The sequence below is a fragment of the Corvus brachyrhynchos genome, unplaced genomic scaffold (genome assembly GCF_000691975.1).
Source record: "Corvus brachyrhynchos isolate BGI_N302 unplaced genomic scaffold, ASM69197v1 scaffold23, whole genome shotgun sequence".
Classification (NCBI taxonomy): domain Eukaryota; kingdom Metazoa; phylum Chordata; class Aves; order Passeriformes; family Corvidae; genus Corvus; species Corvus brachyrhynchos.
The window spans coordinates 6,126,758-6,147,983 of record NW_008238983.1 but is presented as its reverse complement, the minus strand read 5'-3'; the positions used below and the strand labels follow the sequence as shown (position 1 = coordinate 6,147,983).

Sequence of the window (21,226 nt, the reverse complement as noted above, 5' to 3'; positions counted from 1 at the left end):
CTGAACACCAACTGTACTCACAAAGGAAGTGTCACTCACTGGTCATCCACTTCAAAACCTGATCACTGACTTTGAAACCTGAGCACACACTTTAAAATCTCAGTTAATTCAACATATATCAACCTTTAAGAATATGTGAGAAGCAAAATACTTTTTAGCACTAGAATTACGTTGTGCAACTCTTACGTGAAAATGTAATAGTCACACAGATAGGAAGTGACAAGTGAGAAATCTGAAAAAGATATTAGTCTAATTATAATGAAAAAAATCTTAAAAAATAAGCAACCTTTAAATGTGGAATAATTTCTGGAATGAAATGCTTCCTAATACTCCCTGGATACTGGATCATTGCTAGACTCATCAACATGTAGAATCATAGACTCATAGAATGCCTTGGGTTGGAAGGCACCTTAAAGACAATCCTGGTTTTAGCTTCCCTAGCATGGGCAGGGATACCTTTCACTACACTAGGGTGCCCAGACCCCCATCCAACCTGGCCTTGAACACTTCCAGGGATAGGACATCTAAAGCTTCTCTGGGCAACCTGTGCCAGTGCCTCACCAGCCTTACCAGTAAAGAATTTCCTCCTGATATCTAGTCTAAACCTACTCTCTTTCAGTTTAAAATGTTCCCCCTTCTGATATCATTACCTGCCCATGTAAAAAGTTGTTCTCAGTCTTTTCTGTAAGTCCTTTTTAAGTACTGAAACACTGCAATGAGGTCTCTCTTGAGCCTTCTCTGTCTGTATTCATGCCTGGGATTGCCCTGCCCTCGGTGCAGAGCTTGCACTTGGGCTTCTTGAACTACATTAGGTTCATCTGATCCCACTTCTCAAGCCCATAAGTGGCACAATGAACAGGATCTAGATTGTACTAGATATGCAAAAAATCTAATTTAAAAAGGTACAGTTGATCAGATGTCAGCAATCTTAAGAGAAACCAGTTATCATGTCCTGATCTTGTTTTATTTAAAATCTGAGTTTCCTGAGGACACAAAACTTCTGTAATCCTTTTAACTTAACAGTCTCCAGTAACTTTTAATCCTTGTCCAATGTCAGGCAAGTCTAACACAAGGACAGAGACGTAAAACACGTGATTCTACAAGCCTCTTCGCAATTACTGGATGAAAAAAGGAGAAAGGCCTGCTAAAAAAAAATCAGAGAAAATTTTGCTTTTCTCATCACATTTGGGAGGAGCCAAGTGGTAAAAGAGAAGGCAGATAGCTCTAGACTAGTCACCAGGTGGGACAGGACAGTCTGCAGCACACGGCCGTGGGGAGTGATAGGGTGCAGACAGTTATGTATGGAAATCATGACAACTGGATGTACTACATGGAACTGGGGATTCAGAAAGGACCACATGAATGAGTATGAATTTCAAAAGAAAATGGGTAGCAGATACTTTTGCACTTAATTAGCTAATGAGTTATATTAACAAGGCCAGAGAGTGGACACCTTACTAGCACTGAACAGAGTCAATGTCTGCTTCTGGGATGTGAGTTTACTTTTTCAGAACTAAGAGGAGAATCTTCATGCAACATTCCTATTTAAACGTGGCTGTGTACTTTTCATATAAGGATATTGTAAAAAGAGAGGCCAAACTAATTATGCATATAAATAATTTCACATTGCATTTTCTTACTGCCACAAAATTACTAAGCCTCAACAACCAAGCTTTATAAAAATTGTTTTAAGCCACGACTTGTATTTAAGTTCTGCTTTATCCTGAAGAACTAGGTGAGTAGATCAGCTAGATGTACCAAACAAATATTACAAATTAGAGTCTAGACACAGCAACTACATATATTCTACACACTAGCCAGAATGTAATCATTAGAACTTGGTGTTCTAATGATGTAGTCATTAGAACTGATGCATGCCAGTGGAAACCTCTGCCTAGTGTGATGATCTTGATGCTATCAGAATTTCTTCACACTAAACAAAGCAAAACACAGAGAATTCATCTTAAGCAACACCAGAGAGAATTAATGAAATAAAAGTATACAGCACATTCTGAGGTAACTCAAGGCTGATAACAGTGTCATCAGAAGATGGAATATCTTCTATCAAACTATGAAATAAATTTATGACTATGAAATTAGGGTCCTCAGCCATCAAGAACATGGGTCCATCAGTGGTAAAACTAACAAGAACTGAGGGATGCAAAATTCTTCCCATGCAGAGCACTGTCGGCTTACATTAGTTCATTTATTACTTGTCTCTTAAAAGAAAGGAAATTTATGATGATGAAGAAAAAGAAATCAGTATTATACAAGATGCACTGAAGTAATTGAAAAGCAAAAAGTATTTGAGGTTTCAGGCTATTCTTCTGCTGAATTCACAACCCCTTTCCTACTTCTGAGACATACTACTGTTTTGCAATCAGAATTTTTCAACTGTGTTTCCTATACCAGAAATCAGACTGATAAAATTAGGCAGTCCTATTTCATATTATTTCTCCTAGGTTTTTTAATATCTTGGAAAACTGTAGCTCTTTTAGGAATTTCTTTGAAAGAAAGTCAGCTCTATTTATAATGAGTAAAGAATAAAACACAATAAACCCTTTTTAGCAGATATATTTACAACCATTATGTTTGTTTTAAATAGGGGTTTAAAGTGTTTCTTTAAGGGGAAAAAGCCTGCACATCTTACTGCATTTTGCGTGTCTAATGAACACTGATCTACTAAAGCCAGAAAGGTACCATCTTTTAAATATATACAACAAAGTATATTTATAAGTAAAACAAATAAAACAGCATCAATAAGATGTACTTCCCAGCATGTTCTCAAGTAAGGTACTCATACATTTAGAATCAGATTCAAAACTCACAAGTATGGTAACGGAGAAAAGGAAACTAACCAAAAGAAAGTCTGTGGTTTAGCTGAGGCTCAGCCTGTCCCAAGGGTTATACACTCGATATAGGCAGTTTTGGTTAGCACTTCCCTTCAATTCAATTCTGAGTGTGACAAGCCCCAGTAAGTCTCATTTAGCATTCCGTCTAATAAGGAAATTGAAGAGAAATTTAACGGAAAATCATGGCACACAAAGGAAACAGAAGTAAAATAAACAAAGAAGTTATTTCTTTTAGTGCAAGACTCGTGTATATAGCTCATGATGGTAAAACGGCCTTTTTTAAATCAACTGTATTTTCATTCTCTATTAACATGTAGCTACTGCTCTTTTGCAAGGGGTTTAAAATATAGTTCTTGAGAAGGAGTAAAGAAACAATGTCAGTGATAGCTGTGGTATAGGAATCTTCTGTAAGCAAAGAAAGCAAATGTTTGCATTCTACAAGACCTGTTTTAGAAATAATATCTTTATATAAAGAATAAATATTAAAATACAATTTTGTTTTGCCCTAAATAATAAGCTTTCATTAAATGTGAAATGTTTTGTCATTTTCAATGTTATTATAATCCCTTAAAATGTTTAAATTACAACATGAATATTTTATACTTCTTTGATTTCCAAAAAAATATTAACACAGATGAAGAAATACATATGCCAATGTACATTTCTTCCTGCTTGTCAGTTTTATATCTAAACCCGTCCATTCAAAATAAAAGAAGCCAATTTTTGAAACCTGATAGGTAGGGATCCATTCCTGCATTCATTGAGTTTGCAGGAAACTTAAGACATACTTTCTTTCTAATTTAGCTCTAATTTAAAGATAAGCCTTACCTTTTGCCTTTCCAATAGTTAAAAAGTATTATAAATAGAATGATGAATGCAATGAAAATTTTGTGGAACATAAAACCGAATATATTTTATTTAAGAATGTGTTTCAAAAGCTTTATGTTTTCATGTCTTTTTGAGGCACAGAACAAATACCCATTTCTACAACACTCTTAATAAGCCTACTCACTGTTTGGCCAGATTTTATATAACGTGTATTGCCAGGGAGCTTTGTTTGTCCCTGGAGCCTTGTGATCTCTACTATTGTTTATAAATCTTCTCATTCAAACAGCTTAATGCATTTCCTGGTGGATGTTCCTATAGCTACCAGTCCATTATGCTCTACAACAACTCACGCAATGTCTGAGACCAGATTACAACACTCTTGCTGGCCTTGAGCCAATATGCAGAGAAAATACATTTACGTTCCATAAGATTTTTAAATAAATTGTCGACTGAATTCAGAATTCCTACAAGATCCCAGCTGCTGTGTCAGATCAATGGACACCCAATGAGCTGGATAAAAATTAACCTCCTATTAGCGGTCATATTAAGATATTCTATTCTGGTATTTATTCTTCATATAAGCATGTGATGATATTGTTTGAAATCAACACCAACAATTCATTTATCTGTGATAAATTCAGATTCCACCATTGCTCAACAATAGTGAGAAACATCTTAGATTTTGACCATCTGAGTATAATAATTGATCTTAAAAGTTTAGTTGGGTGTAGAAGAAGAAAAAATTTGATAGATACGTATGGAAGCAGCCAAAGGCATGTTGGATTAAATATTTTAATGCATTGTCTTTTGCTTTTATCTACCATAGGAACATCATCATTCCCTCATGGGATCAAAATCACACAGTTATTGAAATATGCATTTAACAAATACTGGAGAATAACCCACATATGAGAACAGTATACCTTTGTAATCCACCTCGATATTATTCCGCGGTTAACTGAAAGAAATCTTTACTGGTTTCAGTATTTTAACTATGCCATCTCTGTGCTTTATCTGCAAATACTGGAAAATTAAAAAATATTGGTGAATCCAAATGCTTTCAAGCTCCCTATTCCCCGCGAATTTGACTGCCAACTGGATTTCACTGATCGCTTCTTACTTCACTGAAAATCAACGTGATTTTCAAATCAGTTATATGTTGAAATTGTACATACTCTGAGGAAACCTGGGTGGATTGTCGTTGACATCTGTGAGTGTGATATTTACAGTTGTTGACCCTGACAGCCCTCCGACCTGCCCAGCCATATCTTTGGCTTGAATGACAACGGAATAATGCTCTCTGGCTTCCCTGTCCATGTTGTGCAAGGCAGTCCTGATGACTCCTGTGAAGGAAAGAAAACAAACAAACAAACAGAAGATCAGGATTAACCTGTTCAAGCAAGAGCAAAGGCTGGGCATAACCTTTCTTCTAAGGGAAGGTGGAGCTAAGTCGTTTTCAGTTGTTTGTGTCATAGATATATATATATAAAATACAACTCCAGATGCTGCTAGACAATCAACCTGCTTGATAATATGAAGAAATTAAAACAATATTTATTAAATCAATTATTATATTATTAAATAAATAATCTACCTTATATAACATTCCTGACCCAAAGGTACATTGCCAAAATAACAGTGTTTTCTCATACAACTCTTTAAATCGCTACTTAACAGAAAAACTAATGGATTGGAACTCTTATCCCACTGAATAAACAAAAATTGTTTATTAACAAAAGGTAATTTCTTAATTAGTATATCAAATATCTCTTAAAACTAACCCAAAAGCTAGATTTTCCAATTTGACAAATTTAAAAAAAAAAAGATATTTTTGTGTTTGGTACATGTCAATCATATCGATTTATGAGTTTGACTAAATTAATAATTGTCTTTAAAGTAAAAGATAAACCTTTTATTGTTATTACTATACTAGAGAGAGAAAACCAAAATTGAATGATCCTAAAATTCTATTAATTTTTATCCATCAACATCAAGTTTTTTTCACATTATTTACCTATACATGTAGAAGCAAAGATTAAAATAAAAGTAGAGGCAGACAACTCTGTGGGCACAGTTTCAGTTAGGGGACATTTTTCACCTATGATGATACCTGTAAAATTCAGCCCTGCTAATTTCTTTGATCACAGACTGACAGAAAAATCATGGAATTCAGTAAAGAGAGATGTCAAGTGCAGTGCCAGGAAACTAGTACATGCTGTGGACAGACTATCTGGGAAGGAGCTGTAAAGAAAAGAATCTGGTGTGGTCCTCAAGTTGTACATGAGCCAACGATGCAGCAAACAAGGCCAGCATCTTCTCCGGTTGCATTAAGAAATTCATTGCCAGCAGGTCGAGGGTGGGGATCCTTCCCCTCTGCTCGCCAAGTCTGGAGTGCTGGTTCCAGTTTTGAGCACATCAATACAGAAAAGACATTGATAGACTGTAGTGAGTTTCACAGAAATAAATAAAGAAAATATAAAAAATGCCAAATTTATTAACATTACATTTTTAAAGAGCTAAAATTTTGGCTTAACATCTGTTGGACTCTGAAAGTGAGTTATTGCTATAACCAGTAAGAAAATATACCATAACATGATGAGATGTTGCTTCTGGGTAAATTTTAATCATACAATAGTTACTAATGCAAAGAATCTTAAGAAGTAGAGCCTTGCTCTTCTGGACAACTGGCTGTACAGCATGATTCTCAAGCTTTTTGATTCCCACAGTTTCAGATGGTGTAAAAAGTGGCTTCCAGAGCATTATTTTTCTTGTATTTTAAAATTACTTTCTTCGCATTTCTTCAATAAAACCATTTAGACATTATTACATAGGAAATGATAATTTTCATGTAGCTTATACCACTGTTTCTATTATCTTCTGAAAGTAAATCACACAAAAATAAGGAAATTTATCCACGAAGAATATTTTTTGTTTAAGTATCCATGTTTTAGAATAATTTGAACACAGTTTTGCACTGTAAGTTACTTTCCATCAGAAGTGTAGATTTTGGACAAACTGGCTAAAAAGAGTATACCAGTCAGGTTTAGTTCATCAGTGCTCTTTTCCTTAAAATTATACAGTTTGAAACAGACCTTTTTTCAGAAATTGCAACATGATATATTGAAAATATCCACAACTTACACAAAATATAAATTTAGAAACAGAAATTTACAGAGTCATTTAGATAAAAGGAACTGGTATAATTTAAATATGCATTTTCACTGAAATAATTATGGCTCAAAAATCTGGTACTAGTATTCTGAAAATTCATTTTACAGATAAATAGGAATATGTGAAATTATTAGAATTGAGAATGTCCTGCTTTGACTTTTCAAATGAATTGCTTTAGTTTTTCCATTTAAACCAAATTTATCATGCTTATGCATATGCATGTAAGAAGCATGGGATTTTTAAAAGAACCTTCCATTTCAATTTGTAACAGACCAAATGTTACATAGTAGAACATGTCTTCTATACTATCCTCACTAGTACTAGCCACTTGCATTTTTAAAGTAATTGAAACAAACTCTGAATTGAAACAATTCCTCTGAATTATTACTTTCCTCTTTGTTTGCTTCAAGGTGCATGATACTGAATCAATGCTTCTAGTTAATAAGGATTTGTGGATGACTAGTCATGACTAATCATTTAATCCCTCCCACTTACAGCAGATTCCTCTTTTTTGAAAACAGAGACAATGAAACTGGGCAGGTTCTTAATTTCAAAACCTTGTATGCAAAGTTTAGAATAAGAAAACTAGTTTTAAGGTTTTGATGGGCTGAAGGCAGGAGGTAAGGGAAGATTTAGTTCTCTCTCTTTCCTGGGTTGCATATACATTTATACATCCTGAAGTCATATCATCAATATGAGGTATGTAACTACTGTGAGGACCCTAACACTCTGTCCTTGTGATGCATTAGGGTTTTAGCTTTTCCATAATTTTTTAGTGTATACTTCTAAGACTCCATATAGCCTGTTAGCTACTGTTCTCCCATTCTGGTCAGACAAAACAAATCCTCTCTAAGCCTGAACTTCAAGGACACCTTAGTGTCCCAGGCCCCGAAATACATAAACAAAGTGGATTAAGGGGGAGCAAACTGGGGGTAAATGACTTCATTACCTGAAATTGTAATTGGAGGATTAACCCCCGATATGCAAATAGACCAAACTTATAAAAGTATGAAAATCTGTGACCCAGGAGTCCATTTGGGGTGTAGCCCTGAGGCTTTGACTGCCCAAAGTGTACCTTGAAGGCCCTTCAATAAATGTAACTGTTTTTATTCTCTTAATTTTGTCTAGCCTCTGTTTGCAGGTAGCCCCATCAAGGCATCACTTGTCACTAGCAGCTCCACCGTTATGCAGTATAGCACTAAAATACTGCATAATCTCAAGTTTCACTAATGATCCCAAAAGGTGTAAGGAGAACTTAATCATCTTTTTCACTAAGATAATATTAAATGTTCTCGCAGGTTCTTTTAAAAGTAGGAATTGCCCCTGAGTATCTTGGGTATGCTTGACAGAGGTTCCTATAGGTCCCACAAGAAGACAGGAAGTTACTCTTAAGAAACATATTTCCCTGACTAAAACAGTTACAAAAAAATACTGAAGAGGAAAGCTGTCACAGGTTTTTTAAATTTAAACACAGCCCTGATTTTGCCTCATATTTGTTAGGAAACTCTCTGACCCTGTTAACCAAGTACTTTTCAGCTATGCCTTCGGTACTTATTCATCTTTGGTAGGAAAGGAAGATAAGAAAATCAGAAAAGCAAGATGTAGATGTCATTACAGGTACATCCCATCCTGTTTCTGGTATTAAGCAAAGAATTTTTACAGAAGTTTGACTGCTGTGTCGAAAATCAAATACAACATATGGAAGGGTAAATCTGTTGGAAAAGAGTTGAGAACACACAGCTTTGGACCTCTGGCCTCACAAACAGTCATACCTATTTCCATCTTAAAATTATGAGAGACCTTTTTTTCCCACATGAAAGGCTCTCCCAAAACACACATTTTCTTCTAACTTCTTCACTAAGTTTATTAATCTCTAAAGCACACCAATTTTCGTAGGGTTTGGGGGTTTTCTTGTTTGGTTGGTTGGTTGGTATTTTCTTTGTTTTGGTTTTGTTTTTGCTTTGCTTTGTTTGTTTTTTTGTTTGTTTTGGTTTTGTTTTGTTTTTATTTTGGGGTGTGTGTGACAGTTTCTACAGTTTTGGAAAGCACAGTTTCCAATCTGAATTTATCTTTCTTGACCATGTATGATGAGAAACCTACTTCGTTTCCAATTAAGTTTTTAATACCACCTTTTAAAATTGCAATATTTTTATTTTTTATACAGAATACATGACACTGATGATTCATCTTTAATTGACTAATAAACCCAGGACATTCTCCTCCAACGACATTTCCAAATTCATGAGACCAGAATTACTGTAGAACCATAGAATATCTTAATGTGAATAGGAGCAATAAGGATCAAGTCCTACCCCCTGCTACTCACAGGACCAACTAAAACTAAACAATATGTCTTGTAAGTAATTTTACTACATAATGCTATTAAATTAGATTATGCTCTTCTTGCTCTTGCCCATAACCACATAAGCTTCTTTCTCTGTACTGACAGTTCTTCACAACTTTTTGCAATCAAGAAATTTCTTCATGATGGTCCTGAATTTATCCTCAAAGTATCAGATAAAACTGAGAAAAAAATAAGCACTGAGATGAAAGATTGATATAGCTACTATTGTGGACAGCTCCTTTTCTTTCCTTTTCCCAACAACTCTGGATTTGAAAAAAAGCCCTGAAAATAACTTTATTTTTGGCGAGTTTTACTTCCCTCTCCACTCAGGCTCTCTAAATTCATTCCTGTTACTGAATTGCAGTCAATACCTTTTTTTTTTACCAAGTTTTCTTAAAGATACTTTTATGCTCTGCAGCATCTGACAATGTGTTATGTTGTCTTTTTTAGCATTCTGTGAACCATTTAACTCATATAAAAGAAAAGCTACAACAGAAGGATCTACTGTAACTGAGACTGTAAAGACTTTTTAACTCAAGTACAGACAAATACTAAGAAAATGTTTGCCACAGCCAGGTGCATAGCTATGCATTTACTGAAATATATAACTGTGTACTTACCTATTAGTCTGGTACACTTGAAAGAATTTATCTTATTATTTACACAAAGTAAGAACTCATTTAGATTCAGTAACCACTGCAGAATTTTAGTCATCTTTATTTTACAGCCTACTCCTGCATGGTCTGAATTTCCCACGAAAAAACAGGGTCTATTTTAATATTTTGAGCTCAAAGATCTTCTATCTAGTGGGGAAAACAAAAAGAAAACAAGAAAACTTTAATGGCAAATTAGTTTGCCATGGGGAAATGAGTATTTTTTTGATTGGAAAATTTCCATTCTGTTGTTGGATCATGAGTGTGGTTACTAGAGATTTGATAAAGGGCCAGTAGGTCACATTAGATCCCCCATATTCTAGTTTCTTTTATGTCTTGCTATGTTTATAGCCAATAATGACTGAAATGTAATTTTAAATTATCTATTTAATAGCTAACTAAATGTGGGGGTTTACAATTTACTGAGGGATTTGAACTCATGGGAATTTCATTAGTATTATTCTTTCTTTTGGAATAAAAGCTCTATTTTTATCACTGCTTGTTCTGGGGTATGAATTTAGCTTATTTTATTGTAACTGAATATTCTGAAAACATTGTACATATTAAAACACATTTCAAATTCTAATATTATTCTACTATTAAAGGGAAACAATTTTTCCATTTTAAGACAGATTGACTGAACAAGTCAGCAGATACTTTTTTTTTCCCTTAAAATCTCAAAATAAAGTTCATATTTAGAACTCTCAATAGACTTGGATTTGTTATTTAGTTCAAAATATAACTGTAAACAGAAATCTGCAATATAAAGTCTATGGTCATACTCCACATTCTGAATACTTCTATAACAAGGATGTTTTTAATCTAGGCCTTTGAATCACATCTGCTTTATATAACTAACATTTTGTTCCTTTACAGGGAGGACATCCCTAGATAGTCCATGGATGAAAGTCATAGCAGTATAGAAATGACAATTAGTGGTCAATTATCTTCTCTGGTCATGATTATAGTACTGAAATACAGTATATCCTTCCTTAAAGAAAATTAGCATTGAAATGAAATACATGAATCCAACATATAAGGATAACTGCTAGAAAATAAAAATTACTGAAAAAATAAGTATATTTTAAAAGGAAAATAGTAAATGTTTTAAAGAAATAGGCTAGAATAGCATTTATTTTGTATTAAAAGAAGGGGAAGATTAACCAGACTGGTTGTACTACAGTGAGTACCCTAGGAGAAAAAAAATCTATTTAAATTACTGTTAGTAAATACAGCCTTCTCTAAAATCTCAATGAGTGACAGACTGAAATTACCAAATGAAAAAATGTCTTATGCTGATGCTTCCTAAATTAAGGAATCTGAATAAAGCTTCACTAACCGCATGGAAAATATGCCAATTTATGTGGCAATTGCATGGATACCAAATGTAATCACAGCACATCCCCCTGTTTTCATAATGCAAAGCTCAATAAAATTAATTAAATTAAAAATTTGCTGCCATGACACTTCCCAGAAAGAAGACAATAAACTCTAATGTGCAATATACAAGTGCTGTAATCAAAGGGATATCTGTTATAGAAATAGTCATCCAAAAATTTTACCAATGATACTCTTGAGTTTACTTTTAATCCACACAGAAAGAGGTTGAATAGAGCTGGTCTCACACTGATCTCTGTAGAGCCCTGTCGGAATCTCTTCCTTTCATGACAATTCTGTCTTGAGGATAACTTTTTCTTACCTCCCAGGTAGCCAGTTCATAGCCATTTAATATGTGCTTTGTTGCTGCTACTAATTGCTATCTATTTAACTAGAATTGCATGTGGCATGTGTCAGAGACTGAGATATTATATTTTATGACTTAAACATTTTCTTAAAGGACTTTTAAAACTGTATTACAGAAGCTGCAGAGAAGACTCCCACACCCTGAACGGGGCCCTGACTGAAGCCTGACACCGCTCACTGATGAATATAAGATAAAGGAACAACTCAGGGCTTGGGACATTCACTGAGCACAGGCTTAACACCTCCAGGATGAGGACCACAGCCCCAGGGCTATCAGCTGCCAGGCTCCAACAGACCCTCGAACCAAGGGGTGGAGGGAGGAGAGGCTCTGGGTATCTGGGAAAAGCCTGTGGTCAGAGGTGCCATGACTGCCCATCCTCCACTGTGCAGAGGAGCCCAGCTGAGACAGTGTGTCAAGCCAGCCCCTTCAAAGGGAGACACATGGGCGTTCCCATCTGGCCCAAAGCATTTATTACTCCATGGGATTCTGTACTCTCCAGCGCATGGTGTGGTGGCGTGTGGTGGCGTGGCCACAGCGGCGACGGGGGACCCTCACCACCAGCAGACCGGATGGAGGGGAGCAACGAGACGTCGTTGGGACCCTCGGATGGGTGATATGCATCCACCTAACCCCTGTCACCTCTCCCTGTTCCCCCACCCCCCATGCACACTTCTTTTTCTTTCTCTCTTCCTTTTCTCTTCCCTTCTCTTTGCCTCTTTTACTATCAAATAAAATACATCCATTTTTTGGCAACAACATCTAAACTCGTTTGGTTTTAATCTCATTTCTGGGGATATTTTGAACCTTCCAGGTTCTTTCCGGTTTATGCTCAGAGACTTAGCTTGCTTTGCTTTCCTGGGTTTAAACCAGATTGTAACAGCATGGTAATTACCTTTTTTAATATAACGTGCCATTTTATAAAAAAAAAGAAATCAGGTTTGTTAAGCGTGGGCTATTTTCCAGAAAAACACATGGAAAGGCATTATTGCTATTCCGATTTTTTAATTGGCTAAATTCTTTCTAGATCCTCTATTTTCCTTTTTTAACTCTTTGCCTACATTTGCCAGCCTCATGTTGCAAATTTCTTTTACTTGACCTCTCAGAAATGATACACATTTACATTCTGCAAACTTGCTTATCTACTTTATTCAGGGAGAATCTACCACCCTTCCTAGACTTGGGACTAGACAACATTTATAGTTCCCCATTAATCTAATTCTGTTCCTAAAAGAGTCAACAATTCAAGGTGAAGAAAAGTGGAAATTCTGTCTTTTTATTCATATACAGATTCTGAAAATACTTCAAAAAAGGTTAATTCCTCATAAACTATTTATCAATATGTTAAGTCCTGAAAATGTGCAAGTAGTTTCTTTTGAAGTAAAAATTGCATGTAAGTTCCTATGATTTTTCAGACATAAAAATATAGTTAAGCACTCTTTCAAGCAAATCTCCTACCTGAATGATTTTGATCTCTCATAAAATGGTTCTTCCATTTTTGAACACACTTTTTCCACACAAAATTGTTGGAGATGTGGTATGGAGAAGTAGAAGAAAGCCTTAATGACAGACTTAGAACAAAAACATTCCTGTGTCTTGGCAACATGCCACTATATATTAATTCTCTGCGTAATTGTGCATGATGAAATGATTCAATTTTGATAGAAGACATCTTGGTGCTTTTGCACACACTCATGAGTTCTTTGGGATTGGAATCCAAATTAGTGGCATTTCTATAGTTCTGAAGAAATATGTGGCTAGGAGCAAAAAGGGATAAGCAGTCAGATCCTCCACCTTGACCAATACACTGCTCATACTCTGATGTGCTCCTGTTAATTCAGTAGGCGTGTGTCTCAGATAAAGCCTGCAAAAGAATGATGCTACTGCTCTGTTGAAAATATATTTTTTAGAATTCAATTAAAAATATATTAAAAAAGGGAAGAAGAATCTGTACCCCAAGGGAGGGGAAACAGAATAATTGTTTGCTCAAAGACGGTAACGAGTGACTGCTGGTTGTATAATGAAATAAAATGTTAGGCCAAGATAGCTATGGAACACACCTAGACACAGATACATGTGACTAACATACAACTTAATGCCACTTAGATATTGAGGGCTTCTCCATAACAGTTTACTTGTCACATATGCAAGCAGAGGAACCAAGCAAATGATCTCACTATAGAGGCAAGGGCAAAGAATGCTGTGCGAGATTAAATTACCCATTAAGTGCAAATTCTTCAGATATAAACTTCTTATAGGTGTATTTAATCCTTGGTGAGGAGGAACAACCTAATGACACGTGACGAACAAAACAATTAAGTAAAAAGGGGATGCATTCAGTAACCTCTGAACACAGCAGATGGGAATTAAGTACGTGAGCCTTCTCAAATGAAATCACATTTGACAAGAAAGAGCTTAAAACTATCTGAAACCTAACTACTTATATTCACAGGCTTGGAAATCCTGCTCTCTTAAAATAGAATAGACCACTAATATTGAACATTTCTTATTGCAATGTCACATGTTCTGGCCTACACAAAAATATATTTAATCTATAGCTTGAATGAAAACAACAAAAGAAGAGGCAGTTGAAGGTTAAAGTTGCTAATATTCCAGTCATAATCAAAAGCTCCTTAGCACCTTCTTTATAATGAAAGAAAATAAAGATGGAGCCACAGACTACTTCATATTTACCATCTACTATTAGTAAATTAGCCTTTTATGTGAATTAAACCTTTTATCTTTAATAAGTACATAATAATGTATCTAAATAATTGGAGATAATTAACATAGTTTCCCATTATGCTGAATAATATTTTTGTTTCTCTTCAAAGTAGATCATCTTCATAAGAGGTCAAGAAGAGAGACAATGACTCTTAGGCATAAGTTACCCCTTTATAAAAGGTTTAAAATTGTGTCCAGGTAATAAAAAAACTGAATTCAACATACAGTCTTGAAAAGATTCCACATCTGGACAAATTTTCATGTCCTCAATAATTTAATTACAACTGACTGACAAGGTCAAGACATATAACTCAGATTATCTATTAGTGAGAAAACTTAGCCAACATACCAAGCATTTACACCATGGTTGTGTTCTTTTCTCCCTGTGATACTTCCTCCTTACATACCCATGAGCATTCTACTGAACTGCAATGCTTCATTGACCCTTTTATAACATGCTAAGGACCTTATAGCAGTATAGCATAATTTTAACTTTCATAAGTCAGTTAGAGTGCAATCTTACTGAGCACTTCAGTATGCTTATTTGCAAAGTGTGAATGAAGTACACTGAGACTCGTGTCAATATGGAAAGTGAACAATTTCTTCCATGTATCCCAGGTGCATAGATTACAATGAAAACAATTCTGCCTGATGTGCTATGACAGTGGCCATGCAAGCTAATATCTGTTTAAAGAAAAACTATTAAATTCAAGAACCAGCAGAATACAATCAGCAAAAAAACCTCTTAATTGTGGAAAGTGCTTTAGTGCTAGATTTAGTGTATCAGAGTGTAAATACATATATATATAGATGATACAACAAATACCTTAAAAATATGAGTAATTGATTTCCTGACAAGTCCTTGAAAGAAAAATTCTAGGAAAAAATATTATCATAATGTTTTCTGAAAGAGTAAAATTAATGAACAAAAATCATAAATTCTTTGAAACCTCAGTAGTTCTATAAAAATCCTAATCTATTCGCACAGTAAAAAATATCTGCACAAGACAAAAAATATCTAAGAATGGTACTCTGGATAAACCGAAGGCTGGCTTAGGAACCATGGCAGATAACAGATACTTTTGAATGCTGAAAATGTGTCTGTGGTAGCTTAAGGCGAACCACAATTTTCAAAATTTTCTGATGCACACAAAAATGATGGTGATATATAAATACAATTTAAAGGAATTCCATTATAAAGAATCTGATACATGTTCACAAATGTTATTTTCTTTCTTAGACCCAACATCCACAAAATCTTTGTGTATTAGGTGACATAATAGGTAGCTATTGACTTCTGTTGAGATTCAATCAGGAATTATTGACCTGGAAGTCAGATATTGATCTATTCAGAGAAAAGATAAATCTCTACCTGGAAGCACAATAAATCTTACAGTTGGTTGAAAACAGAAGTCTTTGTTGTTCATTTGTTGCAGTACACTGCTATCAAGAAAATGATTACTGGATTACTGAATTACTGGTGTAACTTGTTGAAAAGAGGCACTCTAACACTACAATAAATTAAGAAATTTCTCAGTAAGGTCACACAGAACATAAAATATGACACGACTCAATTTTATACAACTGTTTGTCTTTCTAATTTGAGTGAATACATTATTCAATGAAGTGCTCAACTGCTGCAGTACATATTAGTATTGAACACCTCTTGACTTGAAACAAGCATTGTCTGAATTTGAAATTATTCTGAATTTAGACAAATCACAAATTTGAAAATACTAGCTCTGACTCCTAAGAACTCTTACTGGAGCAAGACTTTCTTAGGAGTAACTCTGCATACATTTTTTTTTGTCCTGGAAAAGTTGTAACTTAGTCACCCACAGTGAGGGAAGTTATACAACTTTATGAATCAAATCACAAGTACCATAATTTCAAGCACCATATATTACGAACTTCCATGCTGGATTCTGTGAAAAAAAAAAAAAGAAAGGAAAAAATTCTCTCTCCTTTTCTTCTTCTTCCTACTTATCATTCTTATTTAAAATTGCTCAAAAATGCAACAGGTCTTTGTTTTGTACCCTCAGGTTTCAATTTTCTCTATGAGAAAATAACAAAACCTACCAACTTAAGAGTCATCTTACTTGCTCAGTCATCAATAAGCTTAATAAACAAAGCACAAGAAAACAGATCAATAGCAGTGTCAGAGGGTTTTTTTCCTTCTCTGGGGTTCTATCTTGTGCAAATTCTTGCCTTCTGTAGACCTGGAATCACTTAAAAAAGTGGATCTCAATACCCTTGGTCTGTCCTTTCTAAAGCCCATAAAATTTTCTGAAATTACTTTTAATTTCTCCATTTCATATAGAAAATTCACAGTAGGACAATACAGACAAAAGATAATAGGCCTACCTTGATTTACAGTTTGGTACAAAGTGTCAGTGATTGTTCTAAGTGTATATTCTAAATAATGACATGAAGATTCATTGAAACTTATTAAAATATACTTGTAAATCAATCATTAGAAAACAAACTTTCGATACCAACAAGAAAAGCTGTCTTCCTTAACATGGCTGACCTTAAATTATGCTATTACCATAATTTTTGTATATAAATGACAAAAAAATTCCCTACTCTACTCTACTAACATTTAGGAGGACTAAGAATGGTTTTGAAAGTTTGTAAGGAAGAAGGCTGTTTATTTAAGATCCAACCACTCACTTTGTTTATCTACCTATTGTCAGGCTAAATTATTATTCTTGGTCTAATTGTTCCTGAACACCACATTACAGGCTATAAAAAAATACCCTGTTTCTAATTATAATGACAAAATGAAACAACAATTCAGAGAAGTATACACATTTTCATTCAGAATTCTTTTCAGCATTCTTCTTAAATCGAATGAAGCACAGAAACTTTTTTACCCGGTGTTTTCTTTATATGTCTGTATAGGAAGTCTATCCTCTAAGTTTAATCTACTATAACAAGCAGATAACAAGCATTTTTTGAATGTGTTGCTCTGTTTTCTAAATCTCTAGAATGACCTGAAGTAATATGAAACAGCACAACTAAAGAAATTTACATGTACCTACATATCTAATACATAATTAAAAACAAATTATCTCATGTACCAGGAAAGAACATGTGAAAATCCATGGAAGCAGGATGAATGGGGAGTTCCAAACAAGGTGGACAGGAGTTTTTCTAGCGCAGATATTCCCCTTATTATCACCTGCCATGTTTGGAACTGTCAAGTGCTTCTCTTGTCCACACTCTATAAGACCTTCTTACATACATGATGAGGGTGAGCAGGACCTCATATTGTCAATCTTGATACAGTATAAATCCAGGTACTTCATATCAAGGTAATGAAGTTATGCTGATTGACACCAGTAAAGAATCTTATCTGTTATTTTTAGACAAAAATCTTCTTAGTACGATTAGGACTAAGTTGTCAATCTAGTAATCTAGTTGATGAGTTTTTCACTCTTCAGGTGTTACTGGTGATGGGAGCTCATATCAGGGAAGAGTGTCTTATATGAGCAAGGTTGCTGTTACAGCTCCTTAGAATCTGGACAATAATTACATTTTGTTTATACCAAAATGCTAATAAAATCAGAGGAAGAGCAAAATATGTATTTGAATCAGTGTTTTGAGGTCAGGAATAGGATGCACAGAGAGTATACCTAGTTGGGCCATTTGCTTCCTCTTAGGAACACGCAATTAAGTTAAAATCTCTCTACCTCTATGTTGGGGAAGATGAAACAGGAAAGCCTTATAAATATGATTGCCTGACAAAAGATTTTGGGAATATGAAAACTACAGGCGACATCGAAATGAAAGCCAGTTTTGAAATACCAAGTCTTAGTTACTGAACAACTGGAAAACAATGGTATGGCCGACTGAAGGTAATCCCCTCTTGATGGAACAATACCCTCTGCTTGCAGGCAGGGCCAAGGGTCAGAGCAGACCCTACTAGCTCAGCAGAAGGGGTCCAAAGAGTAGTTTTTAGAAGTTAAGATGTAACACTCTATGGTAATATAAGAACTCTTATAGGCTGTATGTAAATGCTATAGGATTTGTATCTTGTATTAGATTGGTTAGTGACAATTAGAATATTCAGTACAGAAGATGATTTATTGTATTGTAACCAGGACTTCACCATTCCATTCCATCCTTTTCTCATCACTTCTTCTTCACTCTCACTCCTCTTGCTCTCTCTCTCCTTACTTACTCGCTTACTCTCTTGCTCTCGGGCCTGCTCAGAGCTGCCAGCTGCAGCTCTAAGCAGTGCCCCTATACCTACGCCCTTTGCAATAAACCGCATGTTCCAAGATCTGCCTTCAGAGATCTCCCAGCCTACACCTCTACTTCCCGTCCTACATTTTAGACTGTCCAGAGTCTTTTACCATCTTGTCTTACTGAAGAAAGTTTGGCATAAAAGTGAAGCCCATTATCTGCTGCAGGGTCACAGTGATGCTCCAGTATACAACATTCAATAATTAAAGAAAGAAGCTTTGTAAGTGGTATATTTCCACGAATGAAACTCTCATGGAGAAATTTAGAACTGCATCTTATGAGACAAGATTTAAGTAAACCAACAGTGTGAGTGTGAAATAAAATTCTGACTTCCTAAAACTCAGCTACTGTAAATTAAATCAAATATTGAAAAATAAATAGATCTAAGTCAAGAGATAACTATAAAGTACTATACATTTCCTGGATCTAGGACATTTTTTTGCTAACAATTAGTTATGGTAACTCTCAGGAAAGTGAAAATTAAAATGAAGCATGAGTATTTTAAGGAATTTCACATTTTCACAAATGCCATGGCTATTTTTCTGCTGTAATTGAGTAGCTCTGCTGTTTCTATAAGAAATCTTCTAATATATAATTGTCCATGAAGTGGCAATGGTGCAGAGTAGCTGCTTTAGAATCAGTAGGGGTTTCCGACTTGTGTTAACAATTGTTTCTTAATTTTGATTAGAAACTCTTACACTGGCAAAAATCTTTCTTGGTGATGAGCATTGTCCTGCGCATGGGAAAATCTACAGCTTGAACTCAGAGGATATACTGTCCTAATAAATTCTTTTAAAGACTTTCAAAGACATAACAAAAAGTTGTATTCTGATTGTCAGGAGATAAAAAAGTAAACCTTAAAAATATATTTTGACATTCACAAAACATTCACATGGTGATCTGTAGCAGTAATACAATATCACTTAGTGGTTTTTATGAAATTTGTTACAGGAGTCATTTCAGAAAGATTGGAGATCAGACTTTTAGTACCCTTTTTAAAAGATTTCATTTGTCAAAGGAAAATGACACAAATATCCTCAGAATTTTAAGATAATTTAATGGCCTATACATGCATAGTTTGCAAAGGAAAAGGCTATATTGCTCTGCTTGTACCAAATTCTTTTTTTAAAGAGCAAGATATTAAAGGTTTCTAAAAGTTATCTCAAAGCATTAAATCTTCTACTTTTAGTTCTGAAAAAATTAAAGCCTTAGCAAAACAATTTTCTTTACATAACAGAACGATAATATAGCTAAAATGTGCAATTTTCAACTGCAAATGCCTTAAAACAATCATTTAAAAACATGGCCTGCAATTAAGTGTGCCCACTTGTCTCTCAGAAATCATCCCTAACCCTGGACAATGAAATTAAAGGTCAGTGTCTTCACCCTTAGTTTCTTGTATCTATAAAACTGATTTGCAGAAGAATAAAAAGGATTCAGTCTTTCTGTGTAAAGCAGGGGACAGCGATTGCATTAGGGAGAAAGAAGGGTTTGATTATTTATTATGTCCTGGATAATACTACTGCTTATTAACTATTGAAAATTTATGACTGCATAAGTGATATTGACCAAATGGCAGGACATTTAGGACCGAAGTCCAAACAGTCCAGTGTTGGTCTATCATTTGTCAGTCGGTTCATCTTCCCCACCGGTGCCAGGTGAGAATCATGAACAGGAACTCCCATGTCCTGGGAAATGAATGCATGTCCGCCACAAACCCAGTGCATCACAGAACCAGTAGATGAACTGACTCCTCGTGCACACACTTCTGACCCAGAGCTCCTTCTGATTTTAATGTGCAATACATATCATGATGCACAGCAAATATTTAGGGATGATTAGAAAGCAGCCCAGGCTAGCTGGCTCCAGAGCAGTCCCTTTGACCCATAGCTATAGTTCCTTCATATTTTCAAGTTCTAGAAAGGTGCTGCTCAGAGTATGACTGCTGCATAATGTAAGTATGTAATTCCTACACAGATTACCATTACATTTTGATTTCAGCAAAAATGTTGTACTTTAGCATCCAGAGACACAAAAGGTCTTCCCTTACAGTATCTATGGCTGCAGGTCTGTGCATTTTACTTACTATTTATTAGTGTTTTACAAATCCAGCACATAGGGAACCTTTTTTGAAGTCATCCCAATTCCACACAAGTGTTTTTAGAGACATTTTTGAAAGCTATTTCTAGGAAAGGACTGAAGACATGTCTGTGTTTGACAGTCCTGCATAAACACCATAAATTCTCATAAATCTGTCAAAATGGAATTTTTTATTTTCTTTTTTTAAGACTATTGTTATTACAAAGGCATATAAAAAGACTGAATTGTCAGCACCTGGGATTTATGAATTAAATTCACATTCTATAATGGCACAAAGAACAGCTTGGTAATTATATATCTGTTTACTGAACTTAGTGAACAGTATATTCAAAGGGACATATTGAGTAAACAGTGAGAAAATATACACAGAACTTAACCTTCTCTCATACTTCAAAAAGTGTTTAATTTTTTTTTAAACTGCCAGCCCTGCAATTATGAAGTCTGAAGGCTACAAAATGGTTTTTTGCATTTGTGCTTCATTATTAAGGCTAGACTTCCTCTGGAGGAAGGATGGTCTCTTTTTAATGGTGCAAAATGGACAAGAATTAATACATCAATATAC

General features: G+C 34.9%; 1 protein-coding gene across 7 annotated transcripts in view; it reads right to left on the bottom strand.

The window, feature by feature from the left end:
- Positions 1–21,226, bottom strand: part of CDH18 (cadherin 18) — a 520,804-nt gene that overhangs the window by 63,624 nt on the left and 435,954 nt on the right. For all 7 annotated transcript variants that reach the window (XM_017738733.1, XM_017738734.1, XM_017738738.1 and 4 more), the window contains one exon: positions 4,856–5,023. In XM_017738733.1, the coding sequence (XP_017594222.1) occupies positions 4,856–5,023 (168 nt within the window). The remainder of the gene's footprint in view (positions 1–4,855; positions 5,024–21,226) is intronic.